Consider the following 17,082-nt stretch of genomic DNA (forward strand, 5'->3'; position numbering starts at 1 on the left):
CTTACTGTTTGATGGACACTATTCCAGCACAATTTAACCCACTAAATCCTCGCAGCAAATATAGGAGGTGAATTGTACTGCTATTCCCATTTTGCAGATGAGAAAACCGAGTCAAAAGGTGTAACGTGAATTGCCTCACACCACATAGCTGGAAAATGGTTGGTTTAGGATGGAAGCTGAAGAACTCTGACTGCAGAGTGTACTCTACTGGACACCACGTTCTGCTTATAGGAAGCAAGTTTATTCAGGGATGCATTCTAGGTAGCAATCACTGCTTGGTCTACAGTGTGACTGTTCCTCTTTGGAGCTGTACTTCAACCAACTCGCTGCCTACTGAGGCATCCTGGGTGGAAACTTCTTTTCATGATCCATCCAGAATCATCTTTCACTTAGGTCACCTACCAGGAGCCAGGAGCCTCCCCCCTATCATTTTTACCTGTGAAAGGTATAAACTGTGCAGGCCCTGAAGTATGACATCCTCTTCACACTAATATTTTCTTCCCCTCTATCTCTTTTTCAGTTCATTGTCTTTTTCGATTGGCGCGCAATGTTTGCACATGTATATGAGGTACCGCGTGAGGTTGTGCTTCTTCTCTTTTCTCTACAGCTATAATCACATTTGTAGAATTAGACCATGACTTGATCAAATGACAGTGTCAAGTGAGAAGTCAACCTTCACATTTTAAATTCACAGTGGTCCTGAGTATCATTCACGGCCACAAGTGAATTCAGTTGGCTATAACAGAGTTTCTATTCTAAGAGGTTCCTGGAGGGGAAACAGACAAGGGTTTGCGAATTAAAATACCGCACAGCTAATATGACACTTGTGGCACAGCCTGTGTGGAGGGAGTGTAGACTTGGGGTCACTCAGTCTCCTTAGGGAAGACAAGAAAAGCTCACACAGGAGGGAGGATCTGAGCTGAGTCAGGCAAGATAAATGGGAGGAGGAGGTGAGGATTATCCGGGCTGAGAAACGGTTGTGAAGACCAGAATGCAGTGGCATTCAGAGAGAAGTAAAAGCCCGTGAGACAGAACACAGGGGACAGGTAGGCTAGATAGGGAAGAGCTGAAACCAGAGAGGGAGGCTGGGCCAAGCCCAGGAATTTGATAGCATCCCGCAGACTCTGAATGGGCTAACGCAGACTTTGTGCAAGGAAGTGGGATAGCAACTCTACGAAAGCTGAATTACAATAGGAAAGAAGCACCTTCTCTTGCTGGCGCCGGGCAGGTTTATTATATTGGTGTTGCTATTGTTTTGTTGTTGAAATACATCAAGCACTTATTATATGCCAGGCACCGCCCTAGTGCTTTCTATAAATTGTCTGGAGGGATGTGTGGGGAGAGACCCATGGGAGCTTCTAAAAAGTAATTTCTGCTGTTGTCTGACAGGTTCCCATTACAATCTTTTTCTCTGAGAAACACAAAAGACACACATTTTTGCTATGATTAGGGGATACCTAACAAAATACCATTTCTTATTTATGACTTCACTTCATCTGTGCATTCCAAGGGCATGGGGAGTCTTGGAAGGTGAAGAACCGTATGTGCCCTGTATCAGCAACAACTCATCAGTTGGCCCCAGAGCACATTCCTCTGCTCTCTGGACCTTTGAGTTGACCCCTCCATCCAACAGATGCAATTTAGAAGCAAGCCCATACTCAGAAATGGCCTAGGAGTTGTCACTCAGCCTCCCATATTGACACAAGCACTACCGAGCTAGGAGACACAACTTCATTTAAATTCAGACCCAAAAGATGACTGAGTTAATTTGGGGGATCGAAAAATAGGGTTTGCAGGATTTGTTTCTTTGTTTCTTTGTTTCATACATACAACTTTTCAATGCTAGTTCATATAGATGGAGAAATTATGATAATGTTGCCAAACTGTTGAAAACAATTTGATCATCTAGCTAAATCCTGATCTGAAAGACAGTCACACCCCTTTCTGGTTACCAGTAGTCAGGTTTTCAGTTCTTGTACCTGGCTTCATGCAGCACAGGCAGTGAGGCATAGACTAATTAGTAACTTGCGTATTTCCAGGCTGGTTCTACTCCCACGGATGTCTCTGGGCTGATGATGGGATAATTTCAGGAGGCTGCCCTCTTCCTACTGACCAAACCATCAGGTTTGCAGGAAAACAGCAAGCAAGGAAAGGTTCTAACAGTAAACTCCAATCAGTTGCAAATTGTACATTTAAAACTTGGACCAAGGTGCTGCAGTTGGATTGGCCCTGTGTTCAATTCCCAGCACTCAAAAAAATCCCCTTAAAGTTAAAAGAAGGATGTTTGAATGATAAGATTTTAGGCATTAGAAATAAATAAGGTCATTATTTCTAAGCAAAGGAGCCTGCTGAACATTTATAGGTAATTTATTAGAATGATTCTAAATGATATAGAATAATGTAATGAAAGAATATCAGAGCCAGAAGAGAGGTAGACCAGTATAAAACCGTTATTTATGAGGAGGGAGAGAGAGAGAGAAGATCTAGAGAAATAAAATGACTTGACCAGCTGCACAGAGACGGTTGTTTCTCCTTCATTGTCCCTTCTGTCCTTCTCTCTTGATTACATGGGCATTTGGCCACTTGAATGCAGACTATGTGTTTCAGCCTCTCTTGCAGCTAGATAGGGTCACATTCAGCTTTGTTTTCTTTATTTTGTAAACAAAATTTATTTTTGTCTGCCAGAGTTTTTCTCTCCTTTCCCCTTTCTGCTGGCTGAGATTCTAACTTGATGGGTGGAGACGGGAGAAATTTTGGACCGAGAGAGGAAGGTTTTGTGCTGTGAATGTGCTAAGGGATGGTAAGGCAGTAAGCTAGGAGCCTGGGTCTCTGAAATATGGAGTTGTAGATTTCTGCAAGTCTGAGAGAAATCGAGGCCTGTCTTGTTCAAATCACTGTTGTTTTGGATTCTGGTGTTGCTCTCAGCCAAACCCACTTTACACTGTTATGTCAGCAGTCTACAAAATTATTAAATTGATTAGCAATGGATATATGGAGGAGGGTAGGATGGCTGATAGGCAAGATGTGATTCTAAATCTAAGAGCCAAAACACTTGAAGTATTCTATGTCAGAGGTTCCCAAATGCTGATCTACCAATAACTATAGAGGAATAATATGTGCACATGTTTCCATAGATCTAGGGTCCTGGGTCCCTTTCATGGATAGTTTGACTTAGTAGCTATTCTAGAGGGGACCAGTCTCTGCTATTTAAAAGTTTCACATGTAATTCCTAATTCCTATGTTCAAATACAGTACATATAACAATTATTTAACCTATAATTGTTCTCTCTTTCCCTCCCTCTTTCTTTCTCTGTCTCTCTCTCTCTTTGTGTGTGTGTGTGTGTGTGTGTGTGTGTGTGTGTGTGTGTGGTGTGTACATAGAAGGGATCAGAACCATTAGAATGTTTTGGTTGAGGGAAAAAAGCAAACAAACTTAAATTAAATCACAATTGTTGTGAAATTAATCACAATCAACCCTCTGTATTTGCTTGTTCTGCACCCATTTATTTACCCAACCAAGAATCAATACTCAGGAAAATTTTTTGTCTGTAATGAACATGGACATACTTTTTGGGTCATTATTTCCTAAAAATGCAATATAACAACTATTCCATAGTGTCTTGGTTACTTTTCTCTCGTTTCTGAGACAAAATATCTGAAGCCCAAATTAAAGAGAGAAAGGTTTATTTAGCTCACAGTTTGTGGAGGTTTCAGTCCATAATCAGCTGGCTACAAGGTAAGGTGGCACATGGCAGAGGGCAGCAGTTCATGGTGGTGGAAAGCAGCCAGAGCAAAAAGGGAAGAGCACGAGAGAAGACTCTTTCTGCCCCTTGTATTGTATTAAGGCTCCCACCCTAGGGTAGCACTCACACCCATAATCCCAGCACTAGACAATGAATCAATCACAGCCTCCAGAAGCCCACGCCCATGACTGCATGAGGCTTTAGGCACAAACCATAGCATATAGTATGTAAGTATACAGGAGGACGTGTGGGGGTTTTACGCTGGGCTGTTTTACACAAGGGACTTAAGCTTTTTGGTATCCTAGAGGCCCTGGAAACAATTCTTGAAGATACTGAGGGATGGCTATGCTCCTCAGGGTACTTGGATCCACTTGTCCTTCACCCTGCACCCACTGGGAGTCACAGGAATGTTGCCACCAGAACAGTCTCTTTTTTAGCTTTAGTTCAGACCAACCCAGACTGACACACTTGCATGCAGGTCATGTTTTGGGTTTTTATAATTTCATTTTTTGTGGGAAGTTTAACCACCTCTAATGTGCATTGTTAGACATTAATGAATCATAAATGTGTTTGTGACCAAACCAAACCAAACCAAACCAAACCAAAAAAATACCATTAAACTCCAGAGCCTTACACTCAGAGACTGCATAATTTGGTCCTTGCAAGGATCTGCAAGGCCAGCAGGTCCAGTCAAACAGCGGTCAGCTGAAGCTGGTCTAGCAACACCGCAGCAGGGGAAAGCACCACCAGAAGGCTGGCTGCGGCAGGTGCAAGCATTCCCACAGCCGTGACTAGCAGGGAATGACACTAAGCAGCACGTCCTTATCAAAGCAATCTCTGCTCAAGTTCCACCCTCACGTTGACGTGCACAGTCTGTGTGGGAGCTCAGTTCTGTCGCCTTCTCCCTGGAGGCAGAAGAAGGGCGCTCCACCAAGAAGCAGCCCAGGCTTTCTAGGGCTTCCCATAACTCTCAGCAGAAATAAAGTAGAACAGCACCAAAGATCCATTTTAATACAAAATTTGAAAACCAATGTCAAGGATACCACAGATCTAACTCAAACTGGGTCACTAGTTAGCCTGGTCTAAATCTAGGTAAGTCATATAATCTTTCTGTTTCTTTTCTATCTTGTATAGAATCAAGGGGTTGAACTTGATGAACTACGAAATTCCTTTTAAATTTGGACAATTTTATACTTAATGGATAAATACATGTAAGTAGATTAAATGAGAAGCTTCTAACAATGAGCAAGTACTTATTTGCTTTTATTTTAAAAAGACAAAAACCCTAACTCCTGATCTAACATCATCAGAAAGACACATATTTTGTGTATGTGGATGTGTATGTCCATACTCTTTGGGACCTGCATTTCTAGAAACTTTCTTAGTCACTATGAACTCTGATGGCATCCAGTTGTTGCTGCTGAAAGATTCCATGATGCAAATATTTAGGCTAGAACTTTTAGACTTCCACAAACATTTATTTCACTCTCCCACAGAACATCATCCAGAGGGCTCAGAACATACAGTGCTGAGTCCAGGCACTCACTGACACGATAGCTGTGGGGTCCCTTTCTTGATGGGTCGTCTCTGAGAGCTAACTCCCTGCTTACACATGATCTCCTGGGACAAATAGAGCTGGGACAACCAGAAATGACAGAAAGCTCTTTTACGGGCCATTGCTGTCATAAAGTCTTGAAGGGGTCAGAGTGTGCTCTTCCCCTTTTAACCCTCCTTTTTATCAGGTAGTACACGATGAAATCCTTCCTTTCTGATCTGGCCACACAACCCTGCTACCTTGACCCAGAGGTCACAATCTACCCAAAAGTTTGGAAGAGAAATGGGAACACTTAGAAGTCCCAGGAAAACTGGGAGGTGAGGGAAACAAAGACAAGAAAGGTAAACTTACTTCATCCACATGCCCAACAGCTCCATAGATCCTCACCATTTGTCCAATGAGACAGGGGAATCTCTCACCAATCTCTTTAAGTGTTGGAAGAAAACTGCTCAAAGCCACCGGGTCATAGCCAGCTATCTCTATAAGGATGTTCAGGATGATGTCGTTATGGGTTGGGTCCTTCAAATTCCTGATTAGAAAAGGAATACATTTCTGGACCACCTGCAAAGAGAAAGGAGAGGAGGAGGGCAGAAGAAGAAACAAGGAAAAAGGAATTACATCAGAATCCATTTGGAAGGCAAGCATTTTAAACATGAAATCTGAACCCAGTGCATTCTGGGATCATCATCTGCAGTGGGACATAAGTAAACCTCCAGACTTTGAAACCTAAAATTTACAGCAAAATCTTCGAGTGTTTCAGGCTTTTTTCTTTTAACCTGTGTCCTATTGTTAAAGAGTGCCATTTACAAACTGTTTAGATGCTCTATTCTTAAATCAGGCTTCAATATGTTACATTCTCATCTGGAACATTACATTTCCTCTCACCACCATGGGAGCTGCAATTTGAAATACAATATAAGAGATCTCTCTTGACTTTACTCAAAGCCTTTAAGGTGGGACAATACTGTTTAGAAGTGTTTAGTAATAAAAATAAGAAAGCTCACTTTCAACTTTCCATTTTGATCACAAGAATGTAAAAAGAAAATTATTAGAGCAAAATGATCTCTGCCGTCTTCCCACAAGCCTAACATTTCTTTCTTGATTCTTAATGTTTTTATAAACATAAAGATGAATGACTTCACATTAGAAAATGTGATTTGTTGGTGGCATAAAGTCACAGTGTTACTACGCAGACATGTGGCACAATAACAATTTAATAAATCATTTAGTCTGGTAAAATACAAGAATTAGAAAGGAAAACCTGTGGAAAATGGAACAGTGAAAATAAAAACCATTTGCTCATCTCTATTTCTGCTATGCTTATTTCTTTTATCTGTTGTTGGCTTGCTTTTTTGATTCATTACTACTTCGGTAAGGTAGACTTTAAATGCAGCTTCCAGTAATAAAACTGAATCTGATGCGCAGCCTCCTGGCAAATCCTGCTTTCTCCTCTTCCTCAAGCTCCATAAACGACGCCATTGTCCACCTTGCTATTCAAGGCAGGATCTGGGAATGATTCTTGACTGTTGTCCCTTACTAGTGATCACCGTGTCCTGTTGATTCCACCTGCCTAGTATCCCATGGGTCTGTCCACCCCCCATTTTTATTCATCTGCACCCTCACCCACTCATAAATATTCAGGGGGTCCTTCCTATTTGCTGGGCACCGTTTCTATGTGCTTGGGTTACAGCTGCTACCAAGTTTGACGGGATTCTTGTCTTACAGAGTAAGAAACAATCACATTAGAAGTGCACAATTATAAATTTTAACAATTAAAGAAAATATAGGATTCTGTGTAAAACTGCCCCAGAGCTCTAATTTAGTTTGGGGCACATTACTAGAGGCCACTGGCGCTTTTCTCTTGCATTTGGGTGATTCTAGCGGCCTCACACCAGGTCTGTGGGTTTTCAGTCTTTCTCATCTAATTTCTTCTCACTCTCCGGCCACAGTGGGGTCCTTTCCCTTCTTGAAGTGCCTCAGTTATTAGACCTGACTCTCTAGAGCGAGCTTAACCTACCTTTTCTAAACTGACTTCTGTTCCACTTTCCACACTCAGCCTCTTACTCATCCTCACCTCTCCTCCTCTCTCCTTCTGACCCATCACACGTCACACATCAACCGTGCTGAATTGTTAAGAAAAATGTCTCGATTTGCTAAATTTTCTCTTACTCATGTGATTTGCTCTTTTTGAAATTCTTGCTGCCCCTGTTTTGGTGAACTAATTCCTAATCATCCTTGAGGCCTCAGATTAGCTGTTACTTCCTCAGAAAGACTTCCCCAACTGCTTTTCCCTGCCTTCTCTGTCCAAAGTCTCCAACGAAGCTTGTGTTTCATCCCCACGGCTCTGCACAGCGCCTTCTCAGGGTGCCCCTGTATTGCTGATGTAGCTGTCTATCTTTCACAAGGTCAAGAATCATAGCTACTTTACAACCACTGGATACCCAAACCTCGCACACAGCCTGGCCAGAAGATGAGTTAATAAATATCTGAGAGGAAGGCAAGTCTAAAAAATTTTATAGGGTAGTAGTTGAATAAATTATTCCCACTATTCCACAGTGGTTAAATGGTTGTACAAAATCTTTAAACATATGTGTTGTTAATTGTAATATACAACATAACTAACAAGGACATAAAAAGATAGTTTTTAGGTAACTAACATGATCCTACATACAGTGTAGATTTGAACTTTATGTTCACCTTCAGTACTTAGGGGGGAAAGTGCAGGGCTAGTTTCCGTGAAATGGTAGGAATGAGTGAATGGTTCTATGAGTTCTGCCTGTGCATTTGGGAGTGGCTGCGTGTCCTTCGGGAGAAGCTGCGAGCCGTCCCTGGCACGTATGGCAGAAGGGTCAGCCAGATGTTCCAGGTCAGAGCAACATGCATAACCTGGGGGTTTTAGAAGTGGAAAATGCTCACACATTTCCTGTGCCCTTCCATACAATTCCACCGCCCAGTCCTTACCCTTGCGGTCCTATTCCTGGAACACCGAGACCTCCATGACATATGCTTTCAGAAATGCCAATTTTACTTCTAATTTTAAACTCTAGCCGTACATCCCAAGCTTCACAAAAGTATGATGCCCCATAAAGAAAAACAGAAAGGATAAATAAAGAAGGAGGGAAGGAAGGAGGAAAGGAAGAAGAAGGACAATGAGGAGGAGGAGGAGGAGAGGGAGAGGGAGAAGAAGGAGAAGGAAGAGTGGGAAAAGGAAGAGGTGGAGGAGGAGGAAGTGAAGGAGGGAGGTAGAGGAAAGTCTACACTTGGCCACAGCTAATTCCATAGAAAGAAAAGAGAAACCATGGATACTGTACACAAAGTAACAGCAATTGTGTAAGTTAACCAAAAGCTAATTTTTTTGTCATGAATTCATAATGTCCCAATGGTTATGATGACGGTGATAGAAAAGATAGATATTTCTTGATGCTTAGGACACATGAAAGAAAAATGTTGTTTTGGGCTTTAGACAGATTATCCTTAGATTATAAAGAATTTTATTGTCCACATGCAGGGCATTTCCTTAGGCTGGTGTCTTCCGTGCTCTCTCCCTGGGCGCTTGCTTCATGTCTCAGAGAAAATCCTGTCTTTGCCAAGAGCAGAGCGCTACTGAGAAACCTCAAGGGCTGGTGGAGAGCGAGCTGTGGGGGCCACACACACCCGCACTGGGAGTCCCTGAGGGAGCTCTGAACAGGTCCAAGTCTCTCTCCTGCTCAGCCGTCTCCCTCCACAGACTCATAGCTTAAAACCCAGATCCAATCAAATGAAGTCTCTTTTAGAGATTTTCAAAGATTTCTCATAGCCCAAAGCCAGAGTCCTGCTCCTGTGGTTTTGCAAGTTCTTCCCTTTTGGCCGTATCTGCTGCCTTTCCCCCAGGGCCAGCAGCATGGCACTGACCACCCACAGAGACCCTAGAGATGGGTCTCGTGTTTTGAAATTTAATCTTCCCTCTGGCCCACTTTAGCACACACGGGGTCTGGACCTAGAGTCCATATGGAGGTCTCCATCCCCCCAAATATTCAACGGCTATGTAAATCATCCTACTCTTCTACATAGAAGACAATCAGCAATCTGGGATGCTTGACTTGAATTTAGAATTTGGGGCCTCCCTACAGGGAGAGATGAGTTCCAGCTCTCAAGACTTGTCTCTCCATTCTCTTCCTGTTCCTATCCTTGTCCTGCCCTTGAATTTATCATGGCCACCACTGAGAGTTGTGAAGTCACACTGTGGTCCTGGCTTGCCCTCAGGTGAGCAAATCCAGGGGCCAGGCTTGCCCATGCCCTGGAAGCCTGCTTGGCAGTCACCTGAGCTGTATTCAGTGGGTGATGGTGTAGCGCAGGACTAGAAGCACAAGTAAAGGGGGCCAGACCAGGACCCCCTGAAACAAGTAGCCAGGGCAGGCCCAGCCTGGATGCCTCTAGTCCCTCCTGAAGAGTTAGTCACTCCCTTTTCTGTGCTCCCACAGCAGGCTGTTGATAAGTGTAGTGTATTTTCATTGAATTGAAATTTTGTGGCTATATCTCTGCAGGCCACGAGCAACTGAAAAACAACAGCAGTCTGGACACTGTGCCATAACTTAATTGGTATAAAGCGACATTTAAATTCTTCAGCATAATATAAATGGTAGAATGAGTGCCTAAGTGTGCCTTTTAAATTAGCCCTCAGGCCACTTTCTCCCTCAGTTAATTTGGCTTGCAAAAGAGTTTATTAATATCTAGATCCCTACAAAATGATTGCTTTTCTGTTCATTTACTGTTTATTCCCTGTGCACTGGAAAACGTTATGTCTTCTGAAAAGCACGGCTCTGCTCTAAAGATTGTTTCAGAACAGTCTATGTATTCCTTCACTCCATCTTCCTGAGGTTCTGTAAATGACCACCGTAAATACCAAACCAAAAGTGAGCTCTGAGTATCGTCAGCCAGGCGATGCTCTGTTAGGTGCTGCAGGATTAGGTCTGTGAACAGGAATGCGCCGCACAGGTGAGAGAAAATCCTAGGAAACAGCTCTCTCCTTTAGGGACCAATCACAAAAGCAGTTCTCCCTGGACTGACCACTAATCTAGAGGGCTGCTCTTGTCATTTTCTGTACTCGTTTCCGTGTGCTGTGGCCAGAAGCCCACGTCTCGGGGATACTAGCAGATTGCTCAAACATGTTGCTAAATTCTGTTCCTCTTGTTGGCTGGACTACAGCATGGCTTACACCGGCCAAAAAAATGCAGACTCGGTTCTCATAAGGGCCACTTGGAAAACTGACCACCCTGTCTTTTCCTATAAATAGATCCCGAGGATTCCCTGAAGGTACGGACCGTGAGTCACTGGCCAGCAATTGCCTCTCTCCATTTTTTCAGTTTCCTGACAAAAAGGATGTCCAGAGAGCGGCAAGGAAGGACGGAGACCCACGTCCTGAGACACACGCATTGCAGATGCTGAAGCTATGCCGTCTCCACAACTTTACGGGCTAGTCAGCTTTCTGTGGAGAAAAATGTTTAGAAGGGCCAGCTGTTGACCCTCCAGTCCTAGATGCCACTTATTACTGTTCACAGAGGGTGAGCAGTGAGACCTCCTTTCACAAAAATGTGAAGTTGGGTGTGGTGGCACACACCTGCAGTCCTCGAATTCTTGGAGGCCGAGGCAGAGGATCACAAGTTTGAGCCCAGCCTGGGCAACTCAGTGACTTGAGACCTTGTCTTTAAAAAAAAAAAAAAGAAGGAGAGGCTGGGATGTGTCTGTGTGAAGGCCCTAGGTGCAATCCCTAGTACCAGTCAGTAGAGGTTTCACGCACAAACAAAAGCTCCACTTTAGTTCTAATTTCACAGGGCCAGATGCTCCCCTGTTGAGCCTCCTATTTCATCTGAAATGAAATTAATTTGACCTGAGTTGAAAACTTCAGTCTGCATTTCTGATTGGTACCACTTATCTCCCTGTCCTCGCAGTAGACGCTCTCTCCGTTTCCTCCCGCCCTTGTTCCTGTCCACGTGTAAGGAGCAGGTGAGAGAGGAGGTGACCCAGCACTTCTGTGTCTCTGGGCCTGTGTCAGTGCAGGTTGTAGGAGAGCAGCAGGACGAGCTGGAGGATGGCAGTTTAACAAGAAGGAAGCGCTGATAGGAGAGCAGGCTGGGCAGGACCCTTGTTATGGCTGCTCAGCTTCCTGCCCGTTAAGATGGGGGTGTGGGCGGAGTCATTCCCATCACTCCGGAGGGCCTCCAAAGTCCTGTCTGTTCATTCAGGGGTCCACACTCGCCCTTCACGCTGCCAGAATCTACATGCACTCTCTTCCTCACCCCATTCACCGCTCCTCCTTCTCCTGTGGCGGCTCACCCTCTGTCATCTCTCCCACTGCCTGCTGTGTCCCCGGAACCCTTTCGCTTCACAACCCACAGGCTTACAGCCTCGATTTTTTAGTGTCAAAAAGATTTCATTGGCTGCAATTAGACTAGGCTTATGCTGTATCTTGGCCTTGTCTGTCTGGTTTTGGACAAGTTGCCTAACTTGCTTTAAACTCTCTGTGGGAGTCTTAGGGAAGATAGTCTGACTGTGATGGTCAGAGGAAGACGTGGAAACTACTTAGGTGATAAGGATGAGGCGGGTTTGAGCAGCCACCTCTCCCAGGCGCTGTGTCTCTCAGTTTGTAACATTCCCAACCTTTGGCTCTTTAAAAAAAATATATCTATAGATTGTTTTATAAAATCAGAAGGCTTATTGTGGGTAACAAATGAGGTAACGTCTGTAAAACACCCACACCGTCCCTGGTACATGGCATGGGCTCAGCCGCTATCTGTGCCCTTTGTGTATGGAATCAGCCTGAGAAAACCACTCCCCTTGTAGGCTTCTCAACTGATGCTGCTTAGATTCTTCCAGGCCAAGGGACGGGGAGTTGAGAGTAAAGGGAGGTACTGGTTTCCAAGTCCTTGGTCTGTCGTGTTTTTTACTATGTGTGTGATGATGAGCAAGTTTATTTCTCAGATGTAAAATGGAGGAAAAACGCATCACAGAATTATTTTCAGGATTAAATGAGATACTGGATGTGAAAACAGCACTTGGTGAATGATCAAGTTCTCTGAAAATTTAGGCACCAATACTAATTTACCTGTCCAAGAAATGTTTGAGAGGACTCCTATACAGCAGTGTTATGCCAGCCACCGGGGCTATGGCGGTGAACAAAATTCTTCTCATTTCTCAAGAATCTGCATCCAGTCAAGGTAGTTCAGGAAGAAGATGAGGGCAGACAAATTCACTTCAATGTGAGATTTCAGTATGGTAGGAACTGGGGTGTGTGCATGTGCGTGTGTGCACATGCATTGCAGAACATTTCTAGCATTATGTTTTGCTTAGCTGCTGTCTAATGGACTGGAATAGTTAGCTAAGAAGGGGTGGTGGTTGTGAGGTAAAAACCTCCAGGTGGAGAGCATAGCATCTGTGTAAAGCCTCAGTGCCCGGAAAGAATGTCCATCAGTGGTCTTCAAACTACACTGTAGAGGTTACAGAGCTTGAAAGTAATCAGAGACCTGCTTTTAAATGGCCTCATAGCCATTTCCTGGCTCTCCCGGCATCCGGAAGTTCCAGTGTAACCTCTCTGGATCCCAGCTGTGGCTCACCCTTGGACCTGGCCATATTGAGTGGGTGTCCCCAAGTTCTTTTTACCTCCTTCATTCTGTAAGTGAACTTCCTTTAGGGTACATTTATCTTCATGTCCAGCCTTTACTCAGTGGAAAATAAGTTTAATTAAGATAGTCTCCTCATATCCCTCATGAACTTTTCTTGAAAGAAATTTATAGCTATTTTTTTATGGCTGCAGAGAAAATGGCATTTCAGCTGCCTCTATAAGGCCAAGTTTGGCCTTTTAGTCACTCCTTCGCTATTCTGCATATCACCTGGCCCCCACACTCCACCTGCGGTAGATAGTATTGTAGGCCCTGAAGATACCCATGTTCCAGTCCCCACAATCTATCAGTATGCTACCTTATGTGGCAAAGGGAACTCTGTAGCCATGGCTAGGTTAAGGTCATGAGATGGAGCGATTATCCTGGTTCTCTGGTGGCCTCAGTGCAATCACAAGGGTCTGTACAAGAGGGACGGGGGAGAGCCAGAGCCAGAGAAAGAGACTGATGAGAGAAACAGAGGTTGGAGTGATGTGGACAGAGACGCGGACTGCTGGCAGCCTCCGGAAGCTGGAAAAGCAAGACAACAGGTTGTTCCCTGGAGTCTCCAGAGGGAATCAGCCTCACTCACCCACTGTGGACTTCTGACCCGAACAACTCTAAGGTAATAAATTTGTGTTACTTTAAGACACTAATTCACAGTCCATATTCACAAATCCTGCTTTCCCTTCCATATGCAATGCACAATGAATGACTGTCTCCACCCAACCCAGGCCCACCAAAATTGCCCCTCATGGGGCACTGGCAAACCCCAGTTGTCATTTCCAAGGTCAGTTCCCATCCCTAGTCTCCCTTACTTGGCTAGACAGTGATTCTGTTGGCCACCTTTCTGTCTTTGGACACCATAACGAATATTCACTGGTTTGTGTGGTTTCTATTCTCTTTGCTCTCTTGGCCATTTATTCATCTCTTAGTTCAACTACTGAAGCCCTTCTATATGCACAGAACTATGTAAAGAATACAAATATATACACATGAGACTGATGCTCCTCAGGAAGGTCACAGTGCACTGGAACAGACAGATATGCAAAAGTAGTAACACTGTTTTAAGAGCAGAAGCAAAGATGTACCCTAGATACACAGCATAGGGGGCTCCAGTCCTCTGTCCGGCCTCTAGCCTTGCTACCCAAACTGTGGTGCCTGGAGCGGCAGCATCACTGTCTGGGAGCTTATTAAAAAGAAGAAAAGGCAGACTTGAGAGTCCACGCCAGACTAGTGAACTCTAGGGGTGGAGCTCACACATCAGCCAGCACTCTGGGTCTCATCCAAAGCATCCTATGGAGGCTGATCTCTACTGTCCAGCATGCCCAGCCCTGCCACACTTCCTATAGGCCCTTTGCCCCTTTGCTCTGCCTGCCCAAAACTGCATTCATCAGGATCTGGTCTTAATGCTGCTCACGGGACCATTTCCCCCTCCCTTTCTCTTTGTATTTGCAAAGCACTTATCACCCTGTGTAATTTGCTTAGCTTCTGAGAATGTTTACTGAGCGCTATCAGACACTAGGCAAAGATCTAGGATGCTGAGGGAAAGAATAAATCATTCCTTCCCAAAGGAGCTTGCAGTGTATCTTCGTTAATTACGTACACGGCCCGCTGCTTCTTGTCTTTCTCTCAATAATTTGGGTGTTGAATACAAATGCTCCGCTCTTCACCTTATTGTTGACTATTTTTTCAAACAGTGGATACTGAGCACACATAAAGAGACGGAGCACACTTGACACAAGCTGGGTTGGTCATTAATCTTCACTGTGCAGACGTGTTGGCATTCTCCAGAATTCAGTTCTACTTCCTCCTTCCCGGCATCCTCTTGTTTCTATCTGGGTAGCCGCAAAGTTCAGGAGAAGCTCCCAGTGTGAAGCATGTGTACTAAACAGACAGAATAACAAGAATTTTGCCTGGATGTTTGTGGGGATGGTGGAAGCTGGAGGAGCACTGTACACAGAACCCCTAGCACCTATCCGGAGATGCCAAGGAAAAAGCCTGTAGAAAATGGAAGCCAGAACCTAGAAACCCAACCTGAGAACTGGACAGAGAAAAATTATTTTGCTCTTATTTTTGATTCCCTTGACCCAAGCCTCACCTGACATTTTAGATGTTTATTCTATCCTATTAACTATAAATTCCTTTCATTATTGAAACCAGTGTGTTTTGAACAGTCACTTCCTAGTAATCATAAACAGCCTAATTGCTATAATCTTTCACTTCAACCCAAAGAACAACCTATATGTTACCTAGAAAATAAGCCTTTGTTTTCACTAAAGGTTGATTTACTCAAAAAACAAGTCACGTGGAGATCTTTTCCTCCGCTGTACCTGAGAAACTACGGATTCTTAGAACTGCATAGCCACATTAAACTACCTTAAAGTCACACATAGGTAAAACTTTGTGCTTATTGCTTTCCATCATGGTACCTGTGAAGGTTAATTTTATGTGTCCACTTGGCTGGGTCACAGGGTGCCCAGATATCTGTTTAAACATTATTTCTGTGTGTGTCTGTGAAATTTTTTCTGGAAGACATTAGCATTCATTTGAATGAGAAGACTGAGTAAAGCAGATTGCCATTTCATGGTGGGTGGTAACCCTTTAAGTGGTTGAGGAACTAAATTGAACTAAAAGGCAGAGGGAGGGAGAATTCCGTCTGCCTGATGGAGCAGGAACACTGGTATTTTGATCTCAAAATGGGACTTACACCACTGGACCTACAGCTCTCAGGATTTAGGTCTTAAACTAGAACTATATTACCATATTAGCTTTCCTGGGTCTCTAGTTTGCAGCGGAAACAGATGGGATAGATACAGTGTGTATCTCACAGGTATGTAAGTAGGTAATTCCTTTCATGTGAAGATGGATGTGTGTAAAATAGTGAGGAGACATTAATGACATATCCTATTCATATAGTCCAGAAGCATCCACATCTGGCTATGTGGGCCATTATAAAATCATACACATTTTTACCTCCAGTTGTTTCCTCTTTGCTGCTACATGCAAAAGCCGTAGCAAGTGGTACTGTTCTGGTTGCTCCAGTTGAGACATCAGGGCCAAGAGATCTGTCAGGTGTCTGTTAATTGGCTGAGGCTGCTTTTCATACACTGAAGGTAATACCCTCAACAACATGGCATTTCCTGTTGGGGGAGCAAGAAGGGAAAGGTGATGTAGCCCATGAGACCCAGAAACGACACCGCTGTCAATCCAATAACCTTTAACTTACATATCAATGGTAGGGACCGTGGCCAAGTCTGTTAAAAATAACACAGTATTTTACTCTGAAAAATCACTTAAAGCATGATTTAAGCTGATTTCATAAAAGGGAATAGTTTATGACATGATCAGTATTATTATCTAGTGAAACTTTTTCTGAGTAATGCACCAGGGGGGCTAGAGGAACATTTGACAGTAACCAGATCACACCCTTGAGAGGGAAAGAATTCCTGATGCGAAGCAACGCTTGGATGATGTTTAAATGAAAAGTAAGTGGTGTCGTGAGCGTGAACCTAAATGAAACTGCACCGAAAAAAAAGTGGAGAGGAATGTATTCACATTCCAGAGGGTATGAAGGCATTTAGATGGTGGACATATAAAAACTATGTCTTATTTTTATGAATCGCTTTAAAAGTAGCAGTGCAAATTTAAATCTCCTGTTTCTGCACTACTTCAATGGAAGTTTAGGCTCAACTTGTTTGTTTTTTGTGATTTGTCTCAGAGACATGAATGGACAACTGGATTTAAAACGACAAAACCTCAAGAAAAAGTATTATCTAAGCCAAAAGATCTTATCTGCACACAACATATGGGAAACATCTGCTTATCACTTCATGGTATGGATTTTTTTCCTCTCCAAATCCTCTCAAGTCCTTAAGCATGCCAAGGGAATTGGTTCCTAGGGATTTCTTGGGGAAGTTTTCTTGATTCTATTTACTTTTACTGGTTTTGTTATATAGCAGTCATACACAAAATGATTCAAAAAAGCAAGAGCCTGGCGTGGTGGTGCATGCCTGTAATCCCAGCACTTGGGAGGCTGAGGCAGGAGGATTGTTGCAAGTTTGAGACCAGCCTGGGCTACAAAGTGAGCTCAAGGCCAGCCTGAACTGTACAAGGAGACCCTGTCTCAAAAAGACAAAAACAAAACAAAACA

At 43.7% G+C, this 17,082-nt stretch overlaps 1 protein-coding gene across 3 annotated transcripts in view; it reads right to left on the reverse strand.

Moving 5' to 3' along the window:
- Veph1 (ventricular zone expressed PH domain-containing 1) overlaps positions 1 to 17,082 on the reverse strand; it is a 216,441-nt gene that overhangs the window by 137,167 nt on the left and 62,192 nt on the right. For all 3 annotated transcript variants that reach the window (XM_005393090.2, XM_013518627.1, XM_005393091.2), the window contains 2 exons: positions 15,906 to 16,072; positions 5,650 to 5,859 (listed from right to left, as the gene is read on the reverse strand). In XM_005393090.2, coding sequence (XP_005393147.1) covers positions 5,650 to 5,859; positions 15,906 to 16,072 — 377 coding nt within the window. The remainder of the gene's footprint in view (positions 1 to 5,649; positions 5,860 to 15,905; positions 16,073 to 17,082) is intronic.

Source organism: Chinchilla lanigera, unplaced genomic scaffold (genome assembly GCF_000276665.1).
Source record: "Chinchilla lanigera isolate Chin_1 unplaced genomic scaffold, ChiLan1.0 scaffold00047, whole genome shotgun sequence".
In the NCBI taxonomy this organism is placed as follows: Eukaryota; Metazoa; Chordata; class Mammalia; order Rodentia; family Chinchillidae; genus Chinchilla; species Chinchilla lanigera.